Here is a 26,111-nt window from a genome sequence, read left to right as displayed (position 1 = left end):
GCTCTCAAAGAATGGATTAAAGTTCTACTTTGTCTTTTTGCTTATTTCTATGTGAAGGTCAAAAGTTGCTTTTTTTTTTGAAGCATTGGACAGGATTGTTTGGGAGCCTTATATTGTGTTGAAGCATTGCAGAAAATAGCCGTTCTTCTTACCAGTGCAACAAGGATTTTTTTTTTTTGTTGAAAAAATTATCTCAATAAAATCTTAAGAGGCTAATGTTCTTTTACCTAAAAGAATGTTTTAGGCCATTCTAAAAGAATAGCCTTGTGTATCCAACGAGAGGAGGACATCTGGCATAAATGCAACTTTAAAGAAAGGGCTACCATAAAGAGGTTGTCGACTTCACATTGATACTTCTTTACATGGACAAGTTCAATAAACTCCTTTTTACCTTATACTTAAATATCTAGGCCACTGCATTGACAATAGGGTTCTAGCCTTATCTGTATAGTGGTAATATAACCATCTTCCAAGGAGCCCGACATCAATCTTATTACTATCAAGAACTTCATGACCCGAGCAACATAGGGTAGGGCCAATTGTCTTGAGGTGTCAAAGCTTTCGTTTTCCCACATGATGTGGTTTTTGAAAACTTGCGGGGAGACATTTAAAAACAAGAGTGGTGGTTGTGGTTCCTTGCATTCTGCTGGTGCTAGCTGCTATTTGGCGTGCTGTTTCTGGCTGAGTGGGCTTCATCTAGGTTGGCTTGTTGGGCTCTTGATACAACTCAATAATTGTATCCAAAGTGCTACTTGGTAGTGGCACTATGGTAGTGGTGTACGAAATCTGGCTTGCCAGTTTAGCTAACCCTCTTGCTTGCTTACCTTCATGTTTCCTAGATGTAATCTTTACTTTGCCTTTAATCTTGTCCTAGGCATCCTTTTGGTTATTCAAAATCTTGTGTTTTTGTGTCTGGTTTAGATGGGCCTTTTGGCCTTGTCATCTTCAATGCCAGTGCCATGGACCTAGGATGGGTAAGCACACCCATTTGCTAGTCGAGAAAGTGCCAAATGTACCATGGCTTAAATAGATGTGTGTTGACTTTACTATCTCACCATGCATAACATGTGCCTACCCACATGTCTTTCAATACATGTTTGCAAAACCCCTTATCTGTGAAAATTTTTAGGAATATAATGTACCATTTTCTTTCAAAATTTGTAAGTTTTTTCAAATTTGAAAAAAAGAGCATCCTTTTGTATATATATATTTCTATAAGTTTTGTAACATTTAATGGTCTAGTAACTTGTTTGTAGCAAAAAATAGCATGTACATAGTGAGCATTTCATTAGAATAGATTCCTAATGAGAATAACAACATTTGAGGACCGGATTTGCATGGAGCCGGTTCCCCCTCCAAAGAGTTGGTGGTGTAGGCCTCCCTTCTCACAAGCTTGGAGTAGGTGATAAGTTTTCCATTAAAGCTTGAGAAGAGAGAGAGAGTCTTCTTACTCTACACATAGATTGTGTGAGTGTGTAAGTGAATAATGTCTTTGAAAAATCAGTCCCCTCTCTCTCTTGATCGACCCCCCTTGCTATTTGCTCATGCTCTCTCTCCCTATTAGACCTCTCCAGGCTCAACCAATGGAAATTAAGCAGCATAAGTGATAGCCTTCGGACATGTGTTACCCCTTTCCCCTTTTGTGAGAGATTTTGCTAATTAATTAATGCAATTAAACTCTCATTGGATCCCTTTGTCTCCTGGCCAATAGGAATCAGGCAAGCCATTGGGCTGTTGAATGCTCATTGGATCCCGAGGGAGACTGTCCAATAGTCATCTAGAGAGCTTAATTCTTATTGGTTCTTTTATTAAGTGTTTTTAAATTAATTAAATTAGACTTACTCTAGCCTAATTCTCATTGGTCCACCTCCAAGGCCATCCAATAGGATTTGAGTACACCTTGTAGGCATTCGGGCTAGGGAGCTGACATGTGTCCCTCTTTCCCCTTGTGTACAAAGGAAGCTTGTGTGTGTATGTGTGTGAGTTTCTCTCTCATCCCCTACTTCTTGGGCTCGCCCCCTCCTTTGTAGGGCTTGAGAAAGACTTTTGGGACACACACAAAGCATCCAATTTCCCTAGGCTTTTGACCTTTGGACACAACCTTTGAATTTTGGAACCTTAGCATTTTGGAAGTCTTAATGGAATGAACCTTAGGGTCTTTTAAGCCCATTGTTGCACATTGCTCTTTTGCAGATGCCCTCTCCTTTGGATCCCTATTTTCCCTCCTTTGAATCCCTAATGTGGCCGGTCTGCTAGCTTAACCAATATTCTAGCTTTTTCTCCCCTGGCACTTCCCCATATTAAATGATCAGTTTAACATGAGAAAATCATTCAGGAGAATTAGATATTGATTATTATGACAAGTTTTAAGAACTTTAAATACCCTTCTGTTGAATTCACATGATAGGCTACATTTTTCTTAGGTGACATCCCTGACGTCCTGGTAGGGGGATGTGAAAATCATAAGGTGAGTCGGGGACAATGATAAACTAAAGAGAAATCTCTCTCTCTCTCTCTCTATCTACATATATATATATATATATATATATATATTGAAGCTCAAAATCCGATTGTGTGTGTGTGTGTGTGTGTGTGTTATACACACTATCACTCACGTTGCCGCACTCCCTTGCTGATGCAAAATCCACACACAAGAAATTTTGTGTGTGTGTGTGCTACACATACACCACGCTCATTTTACTGCATTGCTTTGCCGGATGCGAAGCCCACACACACAAGAATTCGTGTGTATGCACACAACTTTCACCTTTGTAAGAAAAAAATGCCCTACAGCTCTTCAGCTCTGTTTAATTCCTCCGAGCTTTAGTATTTCAAACTTCAATTTCCTAAGGTTGAAGTCCAGCAATGGTTAACGCTCCAAGCCTTAGCATTCCAAGGTTCAAAATTCTCCCATTTCTTCCTAGCTTCATCTTTCAATTTCTCATAAAGAAATCTCAATTTTCTAAGGTTGAAGCATATTGCAACCTTTGCAAGCTCACACCCTCCAAGGCTTTGATCTCCCCAAAAGCTTAGGAAAACATTTGTTGTGGATATGACAAAAAAAAAAAACAAAAAATTTGTTTTGCTTGCTTGCCAATCCTCTAGCTTGATAGGAAGCTTTCATGCACGCCAAGGCTATCGAGAATTGTCGAACCCACTCTAATACCAATTGTGAGGTAGGCAGTGTGCCTATGTGCGTGCATACAGAAGGGGAAGAAGAAGGGAAGAATAACAACACACTATAAGGAGTGTGTGTGTGTGTTGCTTTTATTTTATATATGAGAATGGTAAAATAGTGTTGGTGAGTTAGTAGGTGGAGGGTCTTCGTCATGGGCAAGCGGCCACAAGCCTTTACCCGAACACTTGAGATCGTATTAGAAACTACTGGCCCCTCTTCCCTCTCCGAGGATTGAAGCCACAACCTTGGCATTGAGAGGAACATGCTCCAACCATGATGCCCACACACAGTTTCATGAAGTATAGGCGCTCACATCAAGTTTTGACATGCAAATTTGTCGCGAGGCTAAAGTAATCTTGGGTACCTGAGATTAATTTCTTGACATAATCCATGGCGCCAATTGAGGTCGGGGCCCTCAATTGAGATGGGCCCTTTATCCCACCTGTCCAACCTCCACCCATGTTTGTGTGAATTATACTTGAGGGACCCCTCTAGTTATTTCGCCCATTGGCCCACTTATATGGGAGCACTCTTAGAGGGCTTCCCCATAAGCCTTGTAAAGGTAAAAATGGAGGATCCTCAAAATGTGAAGCGTGCTCCCCATACCCTCTCATGCAACGAATTGTCACCTTAATGCAACTTTTTCGTCGAGGATGCCTCAACCACCCCCCACATTGACGAAACGACACGTTTACAGAGTGCGAGGTTTGAGCTACCATGGATTGCTGCTAGCACCCATGATTCCGAAAGCTACACACTAAAAGGATCTTTGTTGGCACTCATCTTATAAGGTCATTTAGGGGTTGGGGGGAAGAGCTCCTAAATTGGGGATGGCGGCATAACATGGGGTAGGACGTCAATCTGTAGTGGCAAGCTCTCATTCGTTGAATTGTGACGTGACCCAATAGCGTAGTAGAATACCTTCATGGACCAACCATCTTTGTTGTTCAATTGCAAAACACGAATTGCCGCCGATTTCTGTGAAAGTGGTCAAGGAGTATTGTTATTACGTTCAAACAACTTCATTGCTGCCAGGTTCTCGCCTTGACACTAAGTGACACCGTGCATTTATTAAGGGGGGTGTGGGATCAACGGCTGGGAAGTGAAGGGTGGAATCTCGAGGCACGCTAAGCCTGGTCATCGCAAAAATCAAGGCAACATGGGAACTCCACCACCCCCTTGCGACACGGATTGGAACCCACGACCTCGTGCACCGGATTTTGTGTCACAAGGGCTAACCACCTCACATGCGCGCACGCTATGTAACCCCCCACGTTTTTATGAGTCTATATTGTGAGTTAACACAGGCTGCCCAGGTTTTTGAGGTGTCTGGGTTTTAGTTTTTAAATAGCTTGTGCGGCTACAATCACCCCGGCTTTCGTGCGTGGACTTCCCCATCGTGGATCGTCCTCAGGACTAAATAACACATAGTATTAAAGAGGGGGGGGGTAAGGGGATCGAGGGCAGAGAAGTGCGCGCACGAAAATCGGAGAGGTTGCAGCCGTAGATGGGCACTTAAAAACTAAACCCGGCCACATATTAAACCCGGCTAGCGCCTATGTTTTAATAATAAAACCCCAAAAACCCGGACCATGGGTACAACATGTGCGCGCGGGTGGGATAGTTACCCCATGCGACACAATCTGGGCAACGAGGCCTTGGGTTCAAATCGAGTCACCGTCCGGGTTCCTTTTCGCGTTGACTTACCGCGCGTCCGGGTTTAATCTGCCTCGGGCTCCCCGTATCCACTTCCGCGCCGTCGATCCCCTTACCCCCCCTCTTTAATGTTATGTGTCACTTAGTGTCGTGGATCGTCGATCCCTTTACCCCCCTTTAATAAATGTGGGTGTTACTTAGTGCTGAGGGGTTCTCTGGCCATCTCGGCCTTAGCAAGTTGGCAGGCTAGGCTATGTGTAGCCTATGTGACATGTGTGTGTACACTGCACAATCATGTTCATGATTTCACTTTGACATTTCAAACGCTACGCATCCCGAGACAAAATGGGCTTTACCACGATCGCTTTACCTCCAGATATAGAACTTATCGTCATCACTGGTCTCCACTTTCTATCTCTCGGCGTCCCGTGTCAGCGAGTTGCGTTTTGGGCGTTTCTGCAGGTAAAGTTTGTGCCAATTTCCTTGTACTCGTAGCTATGGCGTCCGCAGAAGCTGCCCCTGTTGCTGCTTCTGATGTGCATGAGGCGCCCTCCGCTACCCCTCCTTCTCCTGCTACTCCTGCTGCTTCTGATGAAGCTGTGGGTACCGATCCCAAGCTCAAAGGCACGACGGAGGATGTTGTCATGACTGAAAATGGCCCGGAGCCAGAGAAGGAGGAGGCTGCACCTGTGCAGTCTGAAAAGGAAAATGGAGATGCGACATCTGAGAAGGTGAACGGAGATGTGACAATTGAGAAGGAGAACGAAGATGCAACAGCTGAGACAATTGAGCTTCCTAAAGAGGATGCCGATGAGAAGGAAACCAACGATGCATCTACTCAGCCTGCGGTGGAGAAGGAAACCATCGATGCATCAACTGAAGGTGAGAAGAAAACTGAGGATGAGACTGCTGTGGAGCCGGAGAAGACTGAGGAGAAGCAGCAGGAGAAAGAAATTGAGGATGCCGCTAAGCCTGAGAGTGCACTTGCACAGCAAGAGAATGAGACTTCTACCCCTGCCTCTCAGCCCGAGAGTGTCCCTGCATCCACACAGGCAACAACACCCCCAGAGAAGACAAAGAAGCAAAGAAGCTCCTCAAAGTCTGCCTCTCATCCCTCTTATGCTCAGGTGCTTCTTTTCTTCTAGTTTTTGTATTCGATCTGTTGAGTTGGTTAAGTTTCTTGTAGTTCTGCTTGCTTTAGGGCTACTATTTAGCTGCCTGCTTCTTTGGTCTAATTTTTTTTTTCAAGTGATCATGTATGTCTAAGTGAGTGTATTTGGGAAGTTCTTTGTTCATTTTTTGATTAAACCTGTTGTAGAGGGTAATTTTACTAAGCCCATGAATATGAGGCTTTGGCTGTCAACAAGTAACCAGTTTCCCCCCTTTGTGTCTCCTGGCTTGGTAGGTCAGAAAAGGTTTTTGGGGTTTGAGCGTTCAATTTTCTTGCCTCAGACATCAACAGTCTGAATTAATCTTTGTTTCCAATGGTTATATTAAAGGACTCGTGCCACGTAGAGTTTTACTCCGCTTCAGGGTTTTTGTTGGATGAAAGTGAACTTGTGAGAACGATTGGAAATTAAAGTTCTTCTGGGCTTTGACTATTCTGCACAAATCGCCATTAAATTTGACCGAACTGTAGTACGAATTTTTTGGTTAAAAAAAAAAAAAGTTTAATAGAAGCATTGTGAAGTGTCTTGCAAGTTTGGGCTCTCTTTATGGTTGCGTCGGGGGGTGTGTATTTTTACATTAGCTGTGAAGCTTGAAAGGAAGCGGCATGTTTAGTTGTTATGCCTTTGGGCAGTAATTAACTTATATTAAGGGTAAGCAAGTGTACAAAGTTCTTTGGCAAGGAACATATGTATGTGACTAACTGAAAAGTGATTTTTCATCTGAGTGTATGGTAAGATTTGTGTGCTATTCTAATCCACTTTATTTTAGTTGACAAAATTCAGGTACAGCGGTCTGCAACATGTGCATTATGTAGAAAAAGTATCATTTTTATTCTTTTCTTTCTGCAAATATTTTCAAAAAATAAAGCACGTCTTTGCTTAGTAATTAGAAAATTAGTGTCAAAATCGAACTGATGCTGATCATAGTTTTTTTATACGTCAACCAAATGTCGGACGTGGATGGGTACAGAAATACGGAATAGGTGCGGGCTAGACTCCCTTGCGAATTCCTCATGTGGAAGACCATACGGCACACTAAAACAGCCTACATATGACTATTTAAAGCCTGCATATGACACTCAAAAGGTTTAAATAATTTAAAGGAACACAAAACTATAGAAACTTCAAACACCATAGAAGTTTGTCTTTTAGAGTTCCAACGACCATAGGGCATCAATGAGTCATGACTAGACAAATGTGAGTGGCCAATGGCACGTAGACCAAGAATGAAAAGTGGAGAATGGAGGCTCAAAGTAATAAAGTAGGCTCTAGCCAATGATGGACTCTAGAACCGTAGAAGCAAGCCAAAAACATGGAGGAGTGTAGGCTACAAAGTCCAAAACCATGAGTAGAGGAGGGAGGCCAAAACATGTCACGTGCACATCTAACCCTATGTGCATGTGGACAAGCTGTTCCTTCTTCTAGGGTTTAGGTAGCCTAAGAAGTGTTTTGGCAATCTTGTAAGCTTGTACGCGGGCCGTGCATGTCTAGGCACTTAAGAGTAGCTTCATACCCTGAGACCCTCTGATTGTTTGAGTTACACCCATCGCACATCATGTAGATTGCATGGACGGACACTTTAGCATGTGTCCGACCGGTCATTTTCTGAGCCTGGCTGTTAGAGCCATCTTTAACTCTCAAAACCATATTTTGGAGCCATATCTATATTGTCTTCTCTTCTGTGCTTCTTTAGGAGTGCAAAGGGAGTATACTACAAAAACCCAACCTCGGCCACCTCTGGAGTTGAATATATCCTTGGTGTAGGGCCTAACGCTTTTGATGATCTCAATGTTTCTCAACCATAGTTACAGGGAATGGCCATTTTTCAGGTCTCCGTTCCCCGTTCCCATCTCAATTTCCTGTTCCGGATCCCCGTTCTATGTTTCAAACGTGAGAGTCCGAAACAAGAAATGTTATTTCATGCATCTTGCCGTTCCACGTTCCCCGTTCCAATTTCCCGTTTCGGGTAACTATGTTCTCAATGTCATGATTTTGAGCTTCTTATTACTGAAATTTCCCATCCTCTTGAGCTTGCTCAATTGCTACTTGCAGTGGTTGCCCTGCCCTTGAATATTCCTTGTCTACCTATTGTTGTTGATTAACATGCTCTTTCTTTCCCTCCTACTCTAGGACAAGAATTGACAAGAGATGCAGCCAAGAGACGCGATCTTCAGCTTCAAACTTGCAGTGGTTGCCCTGCCCTTGAATATTCCTCGTCTACCTATTGTTGTTGATTAACATGCTCTTTCTTTCCCTCCTACTCTAGGACAAGAATTGACAAGAGATGCAGCCAAGAGATGCGATCTTCAGCTTCAAGCTAACGTTCTACCTTGGGACTATGATATCATACAACCAAAATGTCCTATAGTGCATCCATGAGAGCACGAAATTTTGGTCTCTGACATAAGGAGGGATATTCTAGACAACCAAAGTCTCTGACCTCTTGGATAGGAAATACTTGATGCTATGGATTTGCAATGACTACACAAGATGGTTGGTGAAGGGTGCTATTGTTGTAGGATATCATCGACGTCCCGTGCTTTCATTAGCCACTTTCTTAAGTAGGGGCCTTAGGTTTTCCATCCATTACTTGCTTGATACAAGGGTACCAAACACTTACTTAACCAAAGACGTTCTCAAAGCCTTGGCAGCGGGTCATAAGCTCCAATTCTTCGCATATGCTACTATTCAAGTAAGCATACATAGATACAACTTTGATATCAATCGATGCTTGCATGAGAGCCATTTCAGCAATGAGAACACCATTGTGTCAAACCTACTTGCCACCATAAATGCAATTGTTATGTTAGATTATGAAGGTCTCAATGCATCACGGTCCGATGTTATTTGTGCCTTCTCCAAATCTAGCTCCTTAAGCCAGTTAGTTTAGACAATTTGTAGCCATTGAGCTTTTCATCGTGCCCCTTTTGCAACCCTCTAGGTAAAGTTTCTTATTAATTCGTAGGTTGTAAAATTTGTACGTCCACTTTGTTGGCTCTATACTAGGAAATTAGCTCACTTATAAGATAAAGCCAATACTTTTATGTATCTTTATATGTTCTGATTTTAGATTGGTGTGATTCTAAGTTTTACTACTTGCATACTTCTTAGCTTTGAACTGCAAGGAATTATACACTTTGCTATGTTTTTAAAAGGATGGACTCTCTCTCTCTCTAGCTACTATTGATAACGATACTTAAATTATTGGAGATGACCTGATACAAGTACAAGTACAAGTACAACAGGAAACTAGTGGAGGTCATACTTTGAATGATATTATATTATAGGACTTTGCTCACTATTGTCTTGCACTACCGTACATAAGTTGACTCTCAAGCTTTGTCAAAAGACAAAGAGAGAAGCATACAAAATGAACATAAAGAAAAACAAGTGTGCATCACGAGGTATATAGGAAGGTGGATACAAGGAGATTGATAGTTTGTGATGGCTTGAAAGTTAGAGAGCAAGGAAAAGGATACTCCATGGACTTGGAAAGGCATTGTGTTAGGAGGGATTAAGGGCAAGACGGGAAGGTTGCCTCTCTCTCTCCCAATTATCTGTTTCCTTACTCTCTCTTCAAGCTAGCATTAGACTATCAACCTCCTTGCATCCACCTTCCATTATACCTCATGACACACACTTGTTGCTCTTTATGTTCATTTTTTTCTCCTCTCTCTGTCTTGGTACAGAGCTTGAGAGATAGCTTAGGTAAGGTAGTGCAAGGCACTAATGAGCAAGGTTTTAGACTCGAATATCATTAGAATTATGTTCTATTAGCCTGTTGTTCTCCAAAGATTTTTGTATCATTAGTGAAAGGAAGGAGAGAGAGAGAGAGAGAGAGAGAGAGAGAGAGAGAGAGAGAGAGAGAGAGAGAGAGAGAGAGAGAACATAGCAAATTGTACAATTCCTTGCAATTCAAGTTGAGAAGTATGCTAGTAGTAAAACTTAGAATGAGCCAATCTAGAATCAAAACATGCAAAGATACGTAAAAGTATTAAAATTGACCTAATTCCTTAGAACACTACCAACAAATAGGACTTGCAGTTTTCAAAATGTTTACTACCTCACAAATTAGTACGTTAATTTTAATGGACAGTTACAAAAGAGGCATAATGAAAAACTCGGTGGATGCAAAATATCTAAGTTGATTGGTTTGGGAAGCTGGATTCGCAGAGGGAACAAATAACATCAAGCCCTAATGCATTGAAACCTCCTTTGCCTCACCATAATCTAACACAACAATTGCATTCATGGCGACAAGTAGGTCTGATTGAATGATGTTCACGTTGCTAAAAATGCTCTCTCGTGGGCAACGATTGATATCAAATTTTTATCAATGTATGTTGATTGGAATAGAAGCATACGCCACGAGAAGTGGAGGTTATGATCCATTACCAAGGATTCGAGCGCGTCTTCGGTTAAGTAATTTCTTGGTATCCTTGTATCAAGCAAGTAATGGATGGAAAGCGTAGGTTTCCTCCTTAAAAAAGTGACTAATGAAAGCATGGGACATCGATAATAGCCTACAACAATAAGACCTTTCACTGACCATCTTGTGTAATCATCGTCGATTCATGGCATCAAGTGTTTCCTAACCAAAAAGTCAAAGACTTAGTTTTCTAAAACATCTCTTTATGTTGAAGACCAAAATGTCGTGCTTCTATTGCTGCACTATAAGACCTTGGAGCTTGATGATGTCGTACTCCCAAGGTAGAACACTAGTTGGAAGCTAGAGGTGTTGTATATTGGTTACATCTCTTATTGGTTCTTGTACTGGAGTAGGAGGGAGAGGCAGAGCATGATGATTAACAACAAGTCACCAAGGGATATTTAGGGGTTGGGGAAATGTTGCATGTAGCGGTTGTGCAAGCTCCAGAGCATGGGAGCTTTTAGCAAAAGGAAGCTAAAAAACATGACGTTTAGAAACATCAAAATCACTATATTGTCTTTGTTGGGGTAAAAGCAGTGTGCCTCTTACCTTGACTAGATGTCTTCATTTGTATACACACCTTATTCTTTACTAGATGGAAGAATAAGGGGCTCGTTCACATTGCGGTGAGTTGCTCCACCCACAATCTGTGTCTCCTACCTCTCTCTCTCTCTCTCTCTCTCTCTCTCTCTCTCTCTCTCTCCGTCTCCGTGTGTGTATGCGCACCGCATTTGCACACCCTTCAACTGGTATATGAGCGCACGATGATGGTGGAGAGCATGCGAGCATCGAGATCTCTGAGGCGATAGCTTGCTTATTCTCGGCAGTGAAGAGATCAAGAAATCTTGGAAGCTTTGTGAGAGCACAATTGGAGCTTAAGAGCTTAGTTGAGAGTGATGTATGCTTTTGTGGAAGCTTAAAAGAGAGTGTGGAAGATAGTGTGTAGGTGAATGTGTCCTAAAAACTGTGCATGTGCAACACTAGTTTTTTGCAGATTTATTTTCTCCTTGTAAATTGCAAATCTAAAAAATTTGTGTGCTACACTCCTCTGTTTCAACGTGATCTACAACTTTGCAGAAGAAACTTTTTGACGAATTCTTCATTGTTTTTTGATATTCAAATCAAACTGATTGTATACAAGAAATTTTAGGTTTTATATTTCACGCAATGTGCAAGTATGATGCACTTTTGAAAGCACGGCAAGTGCTAGAAGTTTGGTGTATAAATTTTGAGATTGAAGATGCAATTTAAGCTTGTGCAGAGCTTGAGGTTTGAGTTTTTTGATAGATTTGAATAAAGAAGCACGAAGGCATTTACACAGCCTCACAACAGTCTCTTGAGAGGCGATTTAAGCTTATGCAAAGCTTGATCTTTGAGGTGTTTGGTATATATTAGTAAAGAAGCCTGGAGGTGTTTACATGCCCTTGCAGTGGTCTCTTGAGAGGCAATTTTAGAGCACACACTCACTTGGAGGCGGAGTCTCACACATCGGCACTACAAGTGGAGGTTCTTTCACGGTTTTGGCATATAGATTGTCTCCAGACTCATCTACTTGACATGCTTATGCTAGAGGCTGATATGGGGATGACACGACATGTGGATACAATCCCTATGGATGAGGGAGTGATGCCTACCTTGAAGTCAGGATTGATGTCCATGCATGAATAGTTCTGCTGGTGATGCAGTGAGCGTTGTGATACCTATTGCGAATAGATTGGCAGAGTTCATTGCACATAGCATTGATGCGATTGCCATGGATATGATGACAAAGACTACATGTTTTTCATCATCCTTTGAGACTCTCATTTATGACCTCCTAGTGTTGACAAAGATTATACGTTTGTCATCATCCTTCGGGACTCTCATGTATGACACTAAGAGGTAATCAATCTTCGGGACTCTCATGTATGATCTCTTAGTATTGAGACCTGATATAGCAGCTGCAGTGGGAGTGTTGCAGTTGGGATTATCATCTATGGCATGATTGACACTAACATGATGCATCACAAAGTAGTGCAAGTCTTTATAAGATACCTTCAGCGTATGCATGCTTACTCTAGAAGGGATACATGTTTTCGCACACCGCTAGAGCCTATACGACGGTATGCATTGACTCCATGCTTCTCGTACTTTGGAAAACTCTATCAAAATTTCTCCATATTTATAACCTCTCACATCATAACGGTTAACTTTACTCTCACATTGACAAACATACGATTGTTTTTGGACATGGACATGTGTTCATGTTGTTGCATGCATTTCGAACTCTCCTTTTTCTGTAAATTTGTACATATGGACATGAAGCCGGTGTCAAAAGGGTGTGTGAGATTTTGTTTTGTGGGTTTTTAAGCTTGATTTAGCAAGCACATGTACATGCAGTGCAAGTCGCTAGTGTAGTGCCAGCTGTCGGGTTGTCTTTAGTGCTCGTAAGTGAGTTTTTTGAAGTGTCACTTGTATATAACTTAAACTCATGCACAAACATGAAAAATTTCAGTCAAATATCAAAATTTTGCAGGTTTTCCATGCATTCTGATGCAGTTTTTTACCCTCGATTAGCCTTGCTTACGTGTGGTAGTGCCATGGTAGCTTGCTGTTCGCGCCAATTTTTCACATAGAGGTGTATAGATTTGAAATTTGTGGTCTTCAAAACTTTTGTTGCAAAAAAATGCAGAGAATTTTTGAGGCTTGACAACATTCCATCTACAGTTTAAAAGATACGATATATTTCCCCAGCATACAGGATATGGCAGCTCAAAGGTAGTTTGGTGTATGGTAGGTTGTGGAAGCTCTCTTGTTTGATGGTGTATCTACACTTCAAAACTGTGGTTTTGAAGAGTCATTTGTTGAGTGTGGAAGCTCTTTTCTTTAAGTGCATTGGTTGACATGTGTTGTGAATCCATGCCAGTGTAGGTGCTTCCTAGTTTCCATGGTGCATAGTTACCCGTAATGGGAAATTGGAACGGGGAACGCGGAAAGCCCAAAGTTTCCTCGGCCTCCGTTCCTACTACAGACGTTTTATTCTCCATTTTGTCCTTGTAGTTGCACCTCTCCATGATCTCACAAAGAAAAAGATATATTTTTTATGGGGGGTTAAGCAGAAGGAAGCTTTTGAAAAGCTTAAGTACCTACTCACACATGGACCCATTGTAAGGTGCAGCGGAATGAATGTTGTATTTTCTCGAGATTAGTGATCTTTATTGCTCAAGGTTCCTTTTAGTTCTTTAGGGAAAGAGAGAGCTTTCCGTCTTATGGAGAGTGCTATGATCACGAACAAAGTGAGTGGATTGTGAATGAAAGTGAATGAGACTGAGAGAATGAGAGAGAAGAGATACGACAGCCGAGAGGTTGTAAAACCCTCCTCCGAAGGCCCAACTCTCTTCGGCGAGAGTGGTCTAATCTTTGATTGCACAAAGGTGTACAATGCTAATGCAATGGATTGATGCAATGGGACTATGCCGATGACGACGACGGCGACTTGGGCTGAAATCTGGGATCTACTTTATGCTGAATTTCTTGGACTGTTTCAAGGCTGAAAATGACAGTTTTTGGCTGCGTTTTCTTGGGCTAAACTTGGGGGATCGTCTGCAACTGAATGGGGGAATCTGCTATGATTCTAACTGCTGAAAACCTGCGTTTTCTAATGGCTGAAATCTGCGTTTTTGCTCATGCTGAAAAACGCTGGAAAGCTGAGATTCTGCTGGTCAAAAACGCTGAGATCTGCATTTGGTAGGCTGGCGTTTTTGTGGGAAAAACGCTGGCTGATATGGTTTGCTGAGGGAAAAACGCCAGGGCTGACGTCTGCTAGGGAGGCGATCCTGCAAGGGATGAGGGACCTGGATCTATGGCGATGTCTGCAAGGTGCAAACGCCAATGGTGGGAACTGTCCTGGCGAGGATGGAATCCAAAACGTTGGGGGTGCTGGGGGTACTGCTGAGAAGTTGCTTGTTGAGCGGGAAGCCCTTGCTGCCTCTTCTGCCAGAAAGTGTGAACTTTGGTTTGCTTCTATATTAACTTAGCAAAATTGCCCTACCTACTTTTGTAGGAAAGTCACTTAAAAATAATAAGCGAAAATCCCAATAAATAGGAAAATAGGCTAAATGCACTGGAAAATTCCCCTAACTGATGCGAATGGGTTCTGATGGGAATTCCGATGATCATGCTGTGTGCAACCGGAGGATATGCATCTATGCTAAGTGACTGGGCATGCATGGTTTACGAATAGACTCACAAAAGTGCCAGATCACTGCTATTCTAAACTGATCGGACTGACTGAATCCTGCTGTGGTGTAGCTTGTCCACGGACACATAGGGTTGGGATGTGTCACGTGACATCCCCTCCTTTTCAAAGTGAGGTACTGGTACCGAACTGTATGGCGTCGAGGGAGATCGCCAACAGCATTCGGAATCCTGGAAGGGACTCTTCGCCGGACCACTCTGCTGTGTGGGTCGAGCGGTACTTGAACTTCATAAAGGTCTGCAACGCTTGCTTCTCTGGGGCGCGCCGAAAGCGACTCAAAGTCTTCTGAATCTCCTTTCTTGCTTCAACTTTGTCTAGAGTCGTGCTTCTTCCATCTTCAAGAATCTCCATGGCTGAAAATTCCTGAAGCCATCTCCAACACAAAACCATGAACATACCCATTCCATGTAAAGTGAAGAAAAAAAATATTGTCTTCTCTAAAGATTGTGTATGCAATGTAGACGAACATAGAGATGGAGTGGCAACCCGTTCATCAAACACATGCAAACAATTAGGTCGAGTCTTTTCTGTTTGATCGAAATCAATCAACTGTGGCAAATCACAATGGAAATGCCCATGCTTGGTGCTCATACTATCATGTGCTCGTTCGGAAATTGTGTCATGCCAAGGAAGAGACATGGAATGCACACACAAACTTTTCAACTTTTCATGAACAATCCGCATATATTCGTGCTCATCCATGAGAGAAACGTGCTCAACATACAATATGTTATGCCTAGTAAAAGGGATCACATAACGATGCTGACTAAAATACAGGAAACCTTCACGAATGAAACTGTCACAAAACCGGAGCGTACACGAGCACTTAGAAAATCTGAAAATTATAATTCTTTAAAAACATGAGAGAAGGGAGAAGATCGACACAGTATTGGGGACCAGAAGATGGGGTGGTCCCTCCCCGTTATGAGTATTCTTTTATTCAGGGAGAATTCTTATACAAGTACGAGAACTCGAGGAAACCCCTCCGTTCTGTAGTCTTAGACCCGAAGGTCGTGCTTTCCCGTAAAGGGCTTGGGCACAAGGCCGTTCCTTCCCGTGAGGGACTTAGACGCGAAGCCGTACTTTCCCGTAAGGGAATTAGGCGTGAAGCCGTTTTTCCCGTGAAGATCCTTCCTGTGAGACAGGAGATTCCTGCAAAACAAACCACACAAAGCAGCAATTCTCAATGCGTAGCAACACCTTATACCTGTCGCTCCTTGCTCGGAGAATCAACCTCCGTACTTAGTCGTCACGCGAGCACTTGCAAATTCCGTCGCCAGTCTCTGCTCCAGAATCCGAGCGCTTGCACTTCCTGTTGCTTCCGGCTCCTCCAAACTGAAACTCTGGCTACCCTTTTATAGGGTCTGACACCCGGCAGGAATAGGGGTCCAAAAGCAAAGCTTGGCGCTCGCAGAGAGAGGAGAGAGAAAATCGCGTTTTCTAGAGAGAGCAGAGAGAAAATCTCGTTTTTTAGAGATAGTGGAGAGAGAGGGATCGCAATTCAGCCCCCCTGCGTAGGTTTTAGCGTTGGCTTTTTTTTAAAGGGCCTTGCTTGGTTTATTTTATTAATAAAAGCCCGGTCACTTAAAAGTGACCGGCCACTTTAATAAAATAAAGTGTGAACCTGTTCAAACTTTAAAAGCTCACTCAGTTAGTGAAAACAATGCTACACGGACACATTCCAGGCGTCCTCGGGTGCAGGACACGACACAGATGCAATGCAGACACAGACTCCTCGCGGGAAAACATCTGTCCTCCGCGACTGTTCCTGCTTTTCGTAAAAAGCTTCATTGAACCCATCTTTATTCTTGTGCTTGCGTTCTTACGCGTATTTTCTTACTCAGTTCGGATTTCCTCCTTAGCCTACGGGATGGCCCCTTATTGATGCACCCGTCACCCATCATGTGACGCATCAGAGGCACTTGTAACCCGGCCCTTTCCACCGAACTTACGGAAACTCCTTCGCGATGTTTACCGTCCCCCATCAAATGATACATCAGAGTTGTCGGTTTCTGATGGCAGTTGCTGTAGCTACAATCTTTTTAACAGTTCTTAGTGCACATAATAAAATATCCTAAAAAAGAGATTTAATCATTAAAAATAAGAAAATAGTCCAATTAGCAACATTCCTCTGGCTTCTAAATAGTTGACGTCAATTGTAGTTCTTGGACATATACCTCCAGTATCTCGGGATAAGGTGCTAATTCCTCCTGCGTCATCCACTGAGCATCTAGATTCGAATAGTTCTTAAACTTAACCAAATACTTCCGTGTTATCTTTCTGGATTTGAGAGACCGCTCTTGATGACTTACTATCTGCTCCTGTTGGAGTATTTCTTCTGTTTCCTCAACCTCAGGAGGCTCCTCAGCGCTAGGCTGGCTCGGAGGCGCTCCTATATACGGCCGGAGTAAACTGACAGGGAAAGCATTATGGATCTTCCAATTAGGCGGTAGGTCTAATCGGAAAGCGACATCATTCACTCGCTCAGTGATCTTAAACGGCCCATAATAACGGGTAGAAAGTTTTACCACTTTCCATTTATGAGACTCTTGTTTCTTAAGTCTTGCTTTCTCAAACTTAAGTAAGACTAACTGTCCGACTGTTAAGTCTAGATTCCTTTTGTGCTTGTCTGTAGCTTTCTTATGCTTTTCTTGAGAGCGTAGAATAGCTCTCCTAACTTGCAGTAGGGGGTGTCCAAATCCCGGACAAATTCATCTGCTGCAAAGATCTTATCCTTAGTTAAAAGGATGGGTGGAAGCAAAGGCTTACCATAAAGAATCTCAGAAGGTGCTTTCCCCGTCAATGAGTGTATGGACGCCTAGACAGTGCGTTTGTGACTACATTCTTACTCCTAGCCGTGTGAAGGATTTGGAAGTGAAACATAGACAAAAAGTTTGCCCACCTCATCTGTTTGTCAGATAGTTTCCTTTGCGTAAGAAAATACCGCAAACTCTGGTGATTAGTCTTGATCACCAAATCCGCTCCTAGAAGATAGTGCCTCCAGTTGGATAAGGCGTGAATCACAGCCGTGAGTTCCTTTTCGTAGATTGATGCATGCAACTCTGCATCCTTAAGCCGTCTGCTTTCATAAGCCACTGCATGGCCTTCTTGGTTTAACACCGCTTCGATGCAATCACCTGAAGCATCGCAGTGAACCTCAAATGGTTTCCTTAAGTCAGGCACTATCAGAATAAGTCCATGGCTTAGCAAGTACTTAGGCCGATCAAAAGCTCCGTGTTGTCTCGATCCCCATCTGACAGGAATCTTCTTCTTTGTCAAATCATGAAGTGTTCCTGCTACATGAGCAAATCCTCGGATAAACCTTCGATAATATGAACATAATCCCAGAAAGCTACGCACATCATGTACCGTAGTGGGAATAGGCCAATCTTCTACCACTCGGATCTTGGTAGGATCCATACTCACTTTATTGTGGGAGACTATATGTCCGAGATAGTGTATTTCAGAGAGAAAGAACTCGCTCTTCTTTGCATTCACATGCAACTCATGCTTTTGCAATTCTTTTAACACTAAGTCCAAGTGCTTCCCATGTTCCTCGTCTGACTTAGAGAAGATGAGTATGTCGTCAAAGAATACTTCCGTAAAAGCTCGATACGGGCTGAAAATGCGGTCCATCATTCGATTGAACGTCGCAGGAGCATTGGTCAAGCCGAAAGGCATTACCAAAAATTCATATAGTCCAAAGGTTGTGCGGAAAGCAGTCTTATGGATATCCTCAGGGGCGATCCGTATCTGATGATACCCACTCTTTAAGTCTATGCGACTAAAGACACTTGCACCCTGCAACTTATCAAGTATATCATCAATCCGAGGGATCGGAAAGCGATTCTTTATTGTGATCTTGTTAAAGACCGATAGTCTATGCACATTCGAAACGTGCCATCTTTGTTCTGCACCAGTAGAACTCGAGAGCAATAGGGTGAAGCACGTGGCCGTACTAACCCTTTCTCTAGAAGCTCGTTGACTTACTTCAAAATTTCCTCTTGCTGAGCAAGACTTACCTGATAAGGGGGTTGATTGGGAGGCGAGCTACCCGGTATGAGATCTATGCGGTGATCTTCCGGGCGTACCGGAGGGAGTTCATCAGGAAGTGTTTCCGTGAAACAATCCTTGTACTTTTCAATAAATTGAAGACGCTTAATTTCCAGACTAGAGAGAGAGTCCCTCCTAGTTTTATCCTTTGCAAAAATCAAGTAAGCATAAACACACTTCTTCATTTCTTTCTTAATGGAGATATGGCTTACAATTGGGAATTGCCAATCTCCTGCATCAGCTTGAATCTTTATTTTCTTACCCCCATGATCAAAAGTGAGGGTCTTTTCCACATAATCGGGAATAGGTGTCTGATGTTGGAGATGTCTCTCCGTCCGTTGTAGGTTTCGAACTTGATGTCCTTGTCGCCTGATTTGAAGACTCTCATGCGATGTTGAGACTTGTGACCATGCTTCTTGAATCGAGGTTTATCTTTAGGTTGATGTAGGGTAGTGGTAGTAGTAGTGGCTTCCTTCTTCTGACGAGATGATCGAGAAGTAGAAGTATAATCAGGAGAGTAAGATGGAGATGAGATAGAGATGTCCTTGCTCTCGTCTAGCAGAGAGAGCGCTTTTTCCTGGCCTTTCCTTGAAGTAGGGCGTTCATTCCGATCCGTAGATCCTTTGTGCACCTTGGCACGTTCTTCTTCTCTTGCCTCCTGTGGTCTCACGCCAACAGTGTTGTCTGGATGCTTGGCTGCATCAGTTCCATTCGTTTTCTTCATTCTGTCGAAAAGCTTTTGGACGTCTGGCAACAATAAGATTTGTTGCAACTCCGCAAGCTGAGCTTGCACTTGTTGAAGCTCCTCTTCAACGCTTCTCCCTTGGCTCGACATGGTTCTTCCCGTTCTTCCCGGAATCGTCCTTCTTTGCAGAGAAAGAGAGGAGTCCGAGCTCTGATGCCACTGTCACAAAACGGGAGCGTACACAAGCACTTAGAAAATATGAAAATTATAATTCTTTGAAAACATGAGAGAAGGGAGAAGATCGACACAGTATTGGGGACAAGAAGATGGGGTGGTCCCTCCCCGTTAAGAGTATTCTTTTATTCAGGGAGAATTCTTATACAAGCACGAGAACCCGAGGAAACCCCTCCGTTCTGTAGGCTTGGACCCGAAGGTCGTGCTTTCCCGTAAAGGGCTTGGGCACAAGGCCGTTCCTTCCCGTGAGGGACTTAGACGCGAAGCCGTACTTTCCCGTAAGGGAATTAGGCGTGAAGCCGTTTTTCCCGTGAAGATCCTTCCTGTGAGACAGGAGATTCCTGCAAAACAAACCACACAAAGCAGCAATTCTCAATGCGTAGCAACACCTTATACCTGTCGCTCCTTGCTCGGAGAATCAACCTCCGTACTTAGTCGTCACGCGAGCACTTGCAAATTCCGTCGCCAGTCTCTGCTCCAGAATCCGAGCGCTTGCACTTCCTGTTGCTTCCGGCTCCTCCAAATTGAAACTCTGGCTACCCTTTTATAGGGTCTGACACCCGGCAGGAATAGGGGTCCAAAAGCAAAGCTTGGCGCTCGCAGAGAGAGGAGAGAGAAAATCGCGTTTTCTAGAGAGAGCAGAGAGAAAATCTCGTTTTTTAGAGATAGTGGAGAGAGAGGGATCGCAATTCAGCCCCCCTGCGTAGGTTTTAGCGTTGGCTTTTTTTTAAAGGGCCTTGCTTGGTTTATTTTATTAATAAAAGCCCGATCACTTAAAAGTGACCGGCCACTTTAATAAAATAAAGTGTGAACCTGTTCAAACTTTAAAAGCTCACTCAGTTAGTGAAAACAATGCTACACGGACACATTCCAGGCGTCCTCGGGTGCAGGACACGACACAGATGCAATGCAGACACAGACTCCTCGCGGGAAAACATCTGTCCTCCGCGACTGTTCCTGCTTTTCGTAAAAAGCTTCATTGAACCCATCTTTATTCTTGTGCTTGCGTTCTTACGCGTATTTTCTTACTCAGTTCGGATTTCCTCCTTGGCCTACGGGATGCCCCCTTATTGATGCACCCGTCACCCATCATGTGACGCATCAGAGGCACTTGTAACCCGGCCCGTTCCACCGAACTTACGGAAACTCCTTCGCGATGTTTACCGTCACCCATCAAATGACACATCAGAGTTGTCGGTTTCTGATGGCAGTTGCTGTAGCTACAATCTTTTTAACAGTTCTTAGTGCACATAATAAAATATCCTAAAAAAGAGATTTAATCATTAAAAATAAGAAAATAGTCCAATTAGCAACAGAAACACTTGAACAATGCGTGCGTATCAATCATGCGAACACACAATACTTCCTGTGAGGGTTTTGTGGACCTAGGCTCGAGAGCCAAGAATGCTTCTTCTTGAATGATCAAATCGTCCTGTGGGGGTTCTGTGGACCTCGATCAAAAGCCAAGATCGGTGCTTCGTGATTGATCGAATCTACAACGAGATTAGCTTCGATAGAAAAAGCATTCACTAACACATCATCCTTGTGAACAATCACATCATCTTCATGTAACTCATCATGCTCGTGAGAAATCACATCTTGATCATGCAAATCATCCTACTTGTCATTGGCATCCAAATCATCATGCTTATCAATATCATTCAAATCATCATGCTTCTCATAATCATGCAAATCCTGTGTGTCATGCTTTGGAGAAAGAGACGGAGAGAGTCTCCTTTTCGTGATTCTGTGCAAAGTACGCCTGTACTTGAGAAAAAAGTCGCAACATCTCTTTGTTTTGTCGGTCGCTCTGTTCTTTGAGGGCTTTGTTCTCACGATCAAATTCTGCTTGTCTTTCTTTGGCTTCCAAGCGTGCTTGCTCGCTCTCACGCGCTATGGCTGCCATTCTTTTTTGGTACTTACGCTCGATGGCTGCCATATCTTCTTCGTAGGCTTTTCTTTCTGCTTCTCTTTCTTGGTCCAACTCCTCCATAGGAGTTCGTGCAATCTTTGTCATAGATGGGGAAGGGTCAGAGAAACGTCCTGGTGTGGAAAATTCTTCTTCGCCTCTCTCATTCTCATCACCTCCAAGCGAAGTATCCATTCCGCTTTGAGTGATGACCATTCTGCAATCGTGGGTTCTTGTGGGTTCTTGTGTTCTTAAGTCCACGAGGAACTTGGGTTCTTGCGGGTCTTGGGTTCTTAAGTTCACGGGGAACTTGGGCTCTTGGAGTTCTTGGGTTCTTGAGGTTCTTGAGGTTTCTTTCGCTTGCAAATCGTGTTGGAGAAGGATCTTCTCTTCACCCGAGTTCTACCCTTATTTGCGGGCGCACCCCTTGGTGGCCTTGCGCTCACACCAAGGTTGCTTTTTCCCACCTCACGTCGATTGGCCGGCCGCTAAGTGCACGGTCCGCTCTGAATGAGTGAAAAGAGACACAAGGGGAGGCTGGACAAGCCCTTCTTTCTTGGGATTCCTATCACTCTTCAACAACACACGATTAGGAATCGTCACGCCAAAGTAAACTTGGGTTCGTGCGATCGCAACAAGCAAAAAAAATTCTTGTGGTTCTTGTGGTTCTTTCCTTGAGTAATGCAGAACACTTCCAAAGCACTGATACCAATGTTAGGTGCAGCGGAATGAATGTTGTATTTTCTCGAGATTAGCGATCTTTATTGCTCAAGGTTCCTTTTAGTTCTTTAGGGAAAGAGAGAGCTTTTTGTCTTATGGAGAGTGCTATGATCACAAACAAAGTGAGTGGATTGTGCGTGCAAGTGAATGAGACTGAGAGAAGGAGAGAGAAGAGATACGACACCTAAGAGGTTGTAAAACCCTCCTCCGAAGGCCCCACTCTCGTCGGCGAGAGTGGTCTAATCTTTGATTGCACAAAGGTGTACAATGCTAATGCAATGGGACTATGCCGATGACGACGATGGCGATGACGACGGCGACTTGGGCTGAAATCTGGGATCTACTTTATACTGAATTTCTTGGACTGTTTCAAGGCTGAGAATGACTGTTTTTGGCTGCGTTTTCTTGGGCTAAACTTGGGGGATCATCTGCAACTGAATGGGGGAATCTGCTACGATTCGAACTGTTGAAAACCTGTGTTTTCTAATGGCTGAAATCTGCGTTTTTGCTCATGCTGAAAAACGCTGGAAAGCTGAGATTATGCTGGTCAAAAACGCTGAGATCTGCATCTGGTAGGCTGGCGTTTTTGTGGGAAAAATGTTGGCTGATATGGTTTGCTGAGGGAAAAACGCCAGGGCTGAATTCTGCTAGGAGGGCGATCCTACAAGGGATGATGGACCTGGATCTATGGCAATGTCTACAAGGTGAAAACACCAATGGTGGGAACTGTCCTGGCGAGGATGGAATCCAAAACGCTGGGGGTGTTGGGGGGTACTGCTGAGAAGTTGCCTGTTGAGCGGGAAGCTCCTGCTGCCTCTTCTGCCAGAAAGTGTGAACTTTGGTTTGCTTATATATTAACTTAGCAAAATTACCCTATCTACTTTTGTAGGAAAGTCACTTAAAAATAATAAGTGAAAATCCCAATAAATAGGAAAATGGGCTAAATGCACTGGAAAATTCCCCTAACTGATGCGAATGGATTCTGATGGGAATTCCGATGATCATGCTGTGTGCAACCGGAGGATATGCATCTATGCTAAGTGACTGGGCATGCACGGTCTACGAATACTCACAAAAGTGCCAGATCACTGCTATTCTAAACTGATCGGACTGATTGAACCCTGCTGTGGTGTAGCTTGTCCATGGACACATAGCGTTGGGATGTGTCACGTGACACCCATCCTCGTTGTGCCTGTTCTTCGGAAACCGTTTGAAGTGCATTATGATGCTTCAGGTGATTGCATTGGCTCATTTTTAAACCAAGAAGGCTACGCAATAGCTTATGAAAGTAGATGACTTGGAGACGCAGAACTTCATGCTTCCATCTATGAGAAAGAACTCATGGCAATTATCCACGCTCTCTCAGTTTGGAAACACTTTTTTTTGGGAGCAGATTTTACGATTAAGACAAACCATCAGAGCCTTCGATATTTTCTCTCTCAACACAAGTTGTCTGAGAAACAAATGAGGTGGGCCAATTTTCTCTCCATGTTTTACTTCCAAATCTTACACACTTCTGGAAGTAAGAATGTTTTGGCAGATGCACTCTCTCGACGGCCCCAAGTAAATGCCATAACAAGTGTACATCATCAAGAGTTGGAATTTTTATCCGAGATGTACCTTGATGACTCCGATTTTGGTGAAATCTGGCAACAACTACAAACTGGTACCGAACTATTTCCATACTCTATTAAGGATGGTTACATTTATTTCCATCAGGCTCTTTGTGTGGCGTCCACTTAGAACAAAGATAATGGATGAAGCACATGCTTCTCCTTACGTAGGTCACAAAGGCATAATGTCTATGACACAGGCCCTAGAAAGATATTTTTATTGGCCAATCACTACGAACGAACATAGACAAATATATCAGAGAATGTGTACCATGCCAAAAGCTAAGTATGATCGCCATAAGACTCTTGGCTTGCTTTAGCCCCTTTTGGTACCACAGGTACCCTGGGAAAGTATTGCCATGGATTTTATAATGGATTTACCATGCACTTCGAATGGAAATGATGCAGTTTAGACTATTATAGACAGATTCAATAAGCAAGCTCATTTCATTCTCGTAAGAAAAACCATTAAAGCTGATCACATGGCGAAGATCTTTCTGGCCCAAATTTTTAAGCATCATGGTATTCCTAAAACAATTATCAGTGATCGCGACCCATGAATGACCAGTAATTTGGCGAGCACTTTTTACGAACTTAGGAACTAAGCTGAATTTCTCTTCGGCTTATCATCCTCAGACAGATGGACAAAGCGAGGTCGCTAACTCCACAGTCTTAGACATTTTGAAGCAAGGTAGGATCAAAACGTACGTACGGAACGTATCCGTACCGTACAGACGTTCTGTACGGATCTGTACCGTATCGTATGGTGTTGTTTTTTTTTAAAAAATGTCTTACTTTTGGCATGGCCAAGGGTTTGGCTTCAACTGGGCGAGCATTTTTTAGGCCTCAATTTGTAGATGTTTGAACACCATATGCAGAAACTCTTCACTTCAAAGAAATTGCAGGTTGCAGAGAGAGGTGCGCAGGTAAATTGCGGTTTTGTAAGAAGAGTACGTATTTTTACGTACATAAAAAATTTTATTGTACAAAACAACGTATAGTATGTACATATACGGCACATACAATACGTTCTGTAGCACCTTGTTTTGAAGTGCTATGTCTCAGTTAACCAAAGAGAATGGGAGAAGTATCTACCTCTCGCAAAACTTGCCTATAATAACACCATATATTCCTCTATAGGAAAAGCTCCTTTTGAGGTTATTTATTGCAAACCACATCTTCCCTCAATCCTTCTCACTAAGGAAAAGATATTTGCTGCTAATGAATTTGTTCGAGAACTGGATATCGCTTACACGCAAGTGAAATGCGCTATCCTCAGATCTCAAGAAAAGCATAAGAAAGCAACAGATAAACATGGTCGTGATCTTAAGCTAACTGAAGGACAATTTGTTCTTCTCAAGTTTGATAAAGCGCGACTTAAGAAACAGGTCAATCAAAAAGGGAAGGTTATAAAGCTTTCCAACAGATATTATGGCCCATTTAAGATTACAGAACAGATAAACGACGTAGCATTTAGATTAGATCTTCCAGAGAATTGAAAAATCCATGATGCTTTTCACACGAGCCTTCTACGACCTTTCGTTGGCGAACTTTATGTAGAACCAGTTATAGAAGATCCTCCTGAGGTAGATGAAACTGAAGAAATACTTCTTCTAGAATAGATCATTCAGCATCAAGAACGCCAGTTCAAGTCTGGAAGCACTCATCGTAAGTACTTGATAAAGTTTATGAATTACTTCTCTCTAGATGCTCAGAGGATGACGGAATCAAGGGATGTAATATTTTTAGCTATGGCTACAATTAAATGAAAATGATTTGTGTGCACACAGGATGAATATATGAATTTATGAGTTTATTGGTACCAATTAATTATGAACATGTAAATTTCCTGGTGGAATGTTCCATTTGGGAATTTATCCTGGTCTGGATAGTATGATAAGTAGAGCAGTAGCGGGACGCAGTGTAAAACCAATCAGAACAAGCGCATAAAATAGATGGTGTCCCTAAAGGGCTCAAAAAAGTCATAATTTAATATTTTCACCATGGCCGCCCACAAAAGTGGTTGGCAGGACACAGTGTAAATACATCCCGACGAGAATAGACAGGTTGAGTAGGAACAAGCGCATGAATAAGATGGTGTCCCTAGAGGGCTCAGAAAGTCATAATTTAATATTTTCACCATGGCCGCCCACAGAAGTGGTTGGCCGGACACAGTGTAAATATGTCCCGACGAGAATAGACAGGTTGAGTAGGGAGAGGCATGAAAA

At 42.9% G+C, this 26,111-nt stretch overlaps 1 protein-coding gene across 1 annotated transcript in view; it reads left to right on the top strand.

The window, feature by feature from the left end:
- The first annotated feature begins 5,227 nt into the window (after positions 1-5,227).
- Positions 5,228-26,111, top strand: part of LOC147423538 (uncharacterized) — a 50,649-nt gene continuing 29,765 nt past the window's right edge. The window contains exon 1 of the mRNA XM_086502016.1: positions 5,228-5,961. Coding sequence (XP_086358142.1) covers positions 5,332-5,961 — 630 coding nt within the window. The 5' untranslated portion in view covers positions 5,228-5,331. The remainder of the gene's footprint in view (positions 5,962-26,111) is intronic.

Source organism: Adiantum capillus-veneris, chromosome 26, assembly GCF_014529385.1.
Source record: "Adiantum capillus-veneris isolate H3 chromosome 26, ASM1452938v2, whole genome shotgun sequence".
In the NCBI taxonomy this organism is placed as follows: domain Eukaryota; kingdom Viridiplantae; phylum Streptophyta; class Polypodiopsida; order Polypodiales; family Pteridaceae; genus Adiantum; species Adiantum capillus-veneris.
The sequence above is the reverse complement of the archived record's forward strand: the minus strand, read 5'-3'. Positions and strand labels throughout refer to the sequence as shown.